The sequence below is a fragment of the Elaeis guineensis genome, chromosome 6 (assembly GCF_000442705.2).
Source record: "Elaeis guineensis isolate ETL-2024a chromosome 6, EG11, whole genome shotgun sequence".
Lineage (NCBI taxonomy): Eukaryota > Viridiplantae > Streptophyta > Magnoliopsida > Arecales > Arecaceae > Elaeis > Elaeis guineensis.
The window spans coordinates 8,994,928-9,001,759 of record NC_025998.2 but is presented as its reverse complement, the minus strand read 5'-3'; the positions used below and the strand labels follow the sequence as shown (position 1 = coordinate 9,001,759).

General features: G+C 34.8%; 1 protein-coding gene across 1 annotated transcript; it reads right to left on the bottom strand.

The window, feature by feature from the left end:
• Nucleotides 1-3,311: 3,311 nt before the first annotated feature.
• LOC105047311 (inorganic pyrophosphatase 2) lies at nucleotides 3,312-5,406 on the bottom strand. Its single transcript, XM_010926185.4, is given in 5 exon segments — nucleotides 3,312-3,733; nucleotides 4,274-4,475; nucleotides 4,572-4,665; nucleotides 4,668-4,692; nucleotides 4,802-5,406. Coding segments are annotated over 5 exon segments (744 nt in total). The 5' UTR covers nucleotides 4,940-5,406; the 3' UTR covers nucleotides 3,312-3,448.
• Nucleotides 5,407-6,832: the final 1,426 nt, after the last annotated feature.

The following is a 6,832-nucleotide window of genomic DNA, read 5'->3' as shown; positions in this document are numbered from 1 at the left end:
AAACATTCACACAAACAAAACTTAATTATTAAAAAAAAACTGCAAACAAAAGAAGTCTAGAATCCAGCAGCCTATAATTCAATGAAAGAGAACAGAACTTTCAAGGAAGGAAGAGGTATTCAATATGACTACCATCTCATCAACTCATTGTCTGATATGGAAACCAATAATGCTTTAAAGTAGAAAGGATCAGTGTGCTACGCATGCTTTGGGCTCTTTCTTTGTGCTGCAGGTTAGGTTGGCTAACCTGAACTGTCTTAAATAATTCTGGTTGGGGGGACAGATGGGTTACAAAATATGGCAGGCCTCCACCAAACCCAGATCCAAACATGACGCATTTACTTACAAAGATTTCTGCTGGTTTCAATGTGATTAGAAAAAGGTCTCTATATTAGTTGGAATCATAATGGCCAAATCTAGGTTCTTAAAACCAGATTAAAATTATAAGTTACTAAAGATTAATGGTCCAGCTGGGTCCAAAGCAATTCAAATAAAGCTCTTTGACCTGAAACATGAAGTAAACTTATTAAAATGAGCTGGACCATGGGTGAGATCATGTGTCAATTGGGATCCAGTGCAGGTCCAACACTTATAATCCACAGGATTCCAGCTGTTGGTTTAGGCTTTCGAGTGCTGATTCAATTAAATTTGGATGTGGCTTCCAAAAACTAGTGTGTTTTCTTGGGGATCCACTCAGGACTTTGATCCCTCTATTGGTGCTTGTGAGGTGGGAATTTAATATGAATGACACCTTTTATAGATGAGCATGAATGTTTGTTTCATAGACGTTTGATTTATTGGTAATTCAAGTGATGACCAAAAGTGCATTCATTAAAATTTAAAAGAGGAAAAAGGGATATGTGAAGGGGTCAATATACATGGTAGATGAAATGCTTAAATGGAAAGTTTGTGCAATTGGCTAGAGGATGGGCTAGTCCTGACCTGGGTAATTGTAGCCAATTTAAGATATATTGTAATTGGCTATAACAAGAGAAACAAGAAATCCATAGAATCACTAAGTCGGAATACATTCATAAGATGGGAATCACTTAATATCTGTTTGGGATAAATCTGTGCAATCTTCAAGTATTCATAAAAACTTTTAGAGTTGGCCAACCTGAATTCTATAGGAAGAAAAGAATGATCTCATCCCTTTAGGGTCAATGTTTCCTCTAACGTGATCATGGTGTCTAATACCAGTCCCATATAAATCAGATTTTTATTTTTTTGGAAACCTAAACACTGATAAAATAATGAAGTCATTTGCTAATATCATCATTCATAATATATAATATTATCTTTTAAGATATGCAAATTTATTTTTTTGAATATTATTTTGATCATATATTTGAACTTACATATATTTCAATGCCCCACTTTGTAGTGGTGGAATTTGTTTTTGATTCCCCAATTCATCAGTTCCGTATAAATTGCACATTAAATTAATCTGATATCCCATTCGGTATAATAGATGCATGAAGGCAAACTTTCAAATTTATATGGTCATTCATAAGGAGATTAGATTTCCAAGACTAGGAGCCCCATGGTGAATTTGCCATTAATAGAAGAGGCACATCTTCCAGAGAATGATTATGGGTACTGATCCAAACAAGTTTCTATTGCAATACTTTGCAATACAAGAAAACCATCACTGTAATCACAGAGAATTCAGCACACTTTGGGATGCTTAAGTTGAGATGTTGTGTGCATGTCTTATATTTCAATACAAATTAGGCTAAAAGAGATGGGATGACACCACTAGCAAGAGATCAAGAAGACTAAGAAGACCTAGAGCGCTACTTTTACCTGAAGGTGCTGCTCCTGAGGATCTGAAACATCACTTCAAACACTTGACATTTGGTCAGCTAATACTGCAATTGATACATGTTTCCTGAGAGAGACTGTCCAATGATCAAGGCTCGTGAATGTATCGGATCGATTAGGTCGACCAAAGAAATTGCAGATGATTGGGTTAAATAGATCAGGTACCTTATTAAAAAGCCTTTAAAATTCACTAGTGAAATGTAATCAAATGGCAAAGGATAGGAAAACATAAATGATGAATGGATTATTCGAGGAACAATTGAGAAATTGAACCGCATTCTCTAGGAGAGAACGATACTCAAGATTGTCAAGGATGCTTGAACCGATGCGGAAGCTTGTCATTTTTGTTATCAAAGTTTAGTTTTGTGTGAGAGAGCCAATGTTCTTCCTCCCATGTTTTTATTTCTGAATCTCTGGTTCATAAAACCTCTTGAATATTGCATCAAATGCCATCCATCCTACCTTTGCTTACGAACCCCAAGTTGAAAAAAATTGCGTCAATACCATCCTTACTTCGCTTATAACTTCCAAGGTTAAAAAAATTACACCAGTTACTAACCTTATATTTTACCTAAATTATAGTACTTGCCGCTCATATTTGAACCTTCCATGGCCATAACCAGTTGCCATCAGTGAAATCTAGACTGTTCATTTTACAATGAACGATGAGTAGTAATTAAACAGCAATTCTTGAAAAAGTTTTAGAGAGCACCGTAGCCCGACTTTCAAACATTATAACTAAAATTAAACAATAAAAGATAAGCAGAAAATGATCATGCTTTGGTCTTTTGTTATGTGAAATTTAAAACAAGTGGTATCATTATGTCTATGATTTTTGGTTTGTGATGCTCTTTTGACAAGGAACATCTTATATTATATTTTCTGCTTTCTGAAATCTTTTCTTCAGTTCCCTACTGTATTTCTCCTTTTGAGAATGTAAACGTCATCATGTGGATGGATCATGCCTTTTCTGCCATGATGTGCCCATTCGTCAAAAGATGCCTCACTCCACTGATGCTGGTACTACGCTTGGGTGGAACAAATGTGGAGCTTTCAGAATGACGACAGGAGGACCACAAAATGGCTGTCTATGGAGAACTTATGCGAGGTTGATCTAGCATTCCAGTGGAATACATAGGTTTATTTTCAACTAGTATTATAAAAAATTTTCTCCAACATAGATCAAAGGATCGAATGGCTCGAATGGTTGGGTTGATTCTGTACCTGCATGTATGAAGTATTGTCCGCTTTGATCTCTGACGTTGTCGCATGAGATCTCATGATTTTATCTTTTAAAAAATATCTGATCGGAGAGGGAAGATTTCAATCCATATAAATTATACTTCCTCTTGATTCGTGGGACTAAAAAAGATCTCTCCATACCACAACATTCTGAAATTTTTTCGACCGAAAAATTACATATCAGGTACAAAAGGTGTAAGATGGCCCCCAAAAAAAAAACAAAAAAATAAAATGGATGGTGCTACTTATCATAATTTAAATAAATCTACCACTCGTGCCAAATTAATATTTGAGGGTCAAGCGAGGGATGGTTGGTGAGGAACCCTGAGACCCAGGGGAAGGGCTTAATTGGGTGACATTGGAATTGTCTCAAACCTGCAATCTACTGGGCAGCATTTTTGCGATCGACGGTGATCGACCTGTCGATGAGCTGCAAGAGGATCCTTTGAAGCTCCTCAGCATTGCTCCATTCATGAACTTCGGCCTTGAACTGCTGAGGGTTGTCGCCGATGAGCTTCCACAGAGGGTAATTCTTCCTTGGCATCACATGGTCTTCTTCACTTAGCCTGAGAGAAGGGCAGTAGTCTCCTCTGCCGTCACCCAAGTAGATGAATCGCTTCTTTCTCTCTGCAGAGGCTTGCGCTTGGATTCGTTCGATGATCTTACCCTGTATTTGGTGAAACAGAGGATTGGATTGAGTGCCAAAGTAATCAGAGAATCAAGACTCAGAAAAGGGCTATAACAACTCAAGAAACTGTTCGTTCCTATTGCAACCACTGTTCCTAAATATCTTACTGTGAGTTGTTGTATGGCAAAATTGTTATCACAATGCTTTGGAGGTCTACATCAATGCTTTCTCATGTATCTGGCTGAGATATATTCTGTATTCTTTGCTCAGGGAAGTGATTAAAATCTGTTTTGACCTTCAAAGTTCCAACCAGATTGTTCTACAAAATCACTCTCTCTCTCTCTCTCTCTCTTTTTCCAAAGCATTATGGAGAGGAGGAAGAAAAAGTCACAATTTAAATAACAAGTGTAGATTTTTGAAAACATCGATAAAGTTATGGCTTTAAAAGGTACTAAATTTACATGGTTTAATCTCTATCTTCATGGTCAGAGAATATTTACCATAAGCAACCATAGGATTCCACCTTGCATCATGTGATAGTGAATAAATAATTAAAGATTCCTCAAAAAAAATATTTACCTTGCACATGTTTGGAAGACAGAGGCTGCAGCCATGGAGAGAGGTGGTGAAGTCATGGTAAGGGAAGATCCTAAGCCTCCCCTCCTCATCCACATAGCTTGGATTGGTATTAATCTCTGAGAAATACTCCAGAAGCCCATGGTGTTTGAGGATTGTCTCTATGAAGAAGAGGTTGGCATCACTCACCACCCTCAGCTCACACCTAAACCAAAGAAGAACAACCCATCAACACAAGAAACGCCTAAACAAAGGAAAAGCCGCAACCATTAGCCATGGCGAAAGAAACAAGAAAGCGTACCCATGAGCATAAGCCGATTTAATGGCAGCGATGACATGGGGATCAAATGGAATCCTCTTCAGGCAGTCTGCAATCTCCTCAATTGTCTTCCCTGTGAATGCAGCTCCCTCATCATCCTCTCCTGAAAGGGTTATAAAAGACAATAACATATCCTGAGAACTGAGTTGGATTTGATTTGTAATGAAGAAGAGAGCAACGGGTGTGGTGTGATGTGATATCGGTGCACAAACCATGAGAGAATTCCACGACATGGCCGGGCGGAGGCTCTGGAAGAGCTCGGTGGCGCCGAGCTCGTTGACGACCCAGGAATCGCTGTCGCAGTCTATCATCGTCCTGTCGAAGTCGAACACGACGATGATCCCCGCCATTGAACGGTGGTCGAGCTGAAGAAACCTTTGGCAATTCTTTTTGGAATAGCAATTCTATTCCGTGACAATTTTGAGGATGGGATGGTTTGGAGACGAATATTAGGGAGCAGGAGATGCCCGAGGGTTATTATGTGACATAGGCGGTGATAGGAGTAATTGTGGACTTATTCCACCACCAGGCGAACAGAGCTTTTTTTTAATGTCATATCTTCTCTTTTTCTTATAGGACATCCAAAGTTAGGCATACGAGTCCTCCGATTAATGAAGTCCGTCAATGTTATTAGTTAAAAAAATAAAAAAAAAAATATTCATGCATCAAGAAAGAATATATAGAAAGTGAGATCTCCGGTATTTTTTTTTTTTTATCATCAAATATATAGAAAGAATATATTCTTTCTTATCATCGGGTCCTTTTCTCTTCCTATAAACGTGAGCTCATCGATCCTTTTTTAATAATCAGACTAATACATATCAATATATAGTTTTTTGAATATAATATTCTTTATACACGGTATATAGTTAGTTGATATATGCATAACAAAATATTTATCCAATATCCTAATATATATCTCTAGATAAACCGATATATAGTTTCCAAAATATATCACATACGAGTACACAGTATACAGTTAAATGATATATATTTGACGGCTTACTGATGCATATTGTAAGCTTTTTAATATACACCCAGTACTAATTCAATATATACCTATAGATAAATTAATATATAATTTTCTAAACATGATGTTCACTAATATATAGTATATAACCAGTTGACATACACTTAGAAAAATATTTATCCAATGCCCTAATATATATCTTTAGGTACATCAATATATAGTTTCTAAAATATGACGCTCATTGATAAACAGTATATGATTAAATAATACATACTTGATGGCTTATTGATATATACTATAAATTTTTTTGATATATACCCAACATCGATCAAATACATACCTACATTTAAATTGATACATAATTTTTTGAACATAGCATTTATCAGTACAAAGTATATGGTCACTTAATATATACCTAACAAAATATTTATCCAATATTCTAAATATGTACCTTTAGATAAATCAGTACGTAGTTTTTAAAACATAATGCTCATGAGTATATAGTATATAATCAAATGATATATATTTAATGATTTACTAATCCGTATTATAAACTTTTTTGATATATACTCAATAATGACCTAATACTCATTTACAGATAAATTGATACATAGTTATCTGAATATAGTGTTCATCAGTACATAAGAGATAGTTAGTTGATACACCTCTAGATAAATTGATTATAATATATGATCAAATGATACATAATAGATGATTTATTGATACATATTATAAACTTTTTTAACACATATGATATAAGTTCATAGTTATGTATCGACTAATTTATTATGAGAAAAGAAATCAATGTTTTCGTGTTCGTAGAAAGATAAAGAACTCAAAAATAAGGAATACTTGAAAAGATAGAGAGGATATAGATGATCTCTCTTAACATATGTTCTTTGTTGATGTATTTTTTTTATTTTTTTAATATATTGAATTGATAGATTCCATTAGTATAAGAAGTTCCATTTTTTTTAAAAAAAATTAAAATAAAAAATGAAAAAATATAGTATAAAAAAATTCATCATATATGATCCACTATGGTGTCCACGATTTTGAAGAACTCAAAAAATAAGGAATACTTGAAAAGGTAGAGAGGATATAGATGATCTCTCTTAACATATGTTCTTTCTTGATGTATTTTTTTTTATTTTTTTAATATATTGAATTGATAGATTCCATGAGTATAAGAAGTTCCACTTTTTTGAAAAAAAAATTAAAATAAAAAATGAGAAAATATAGTATAAAAAAATCCATCATATATGATCCACTA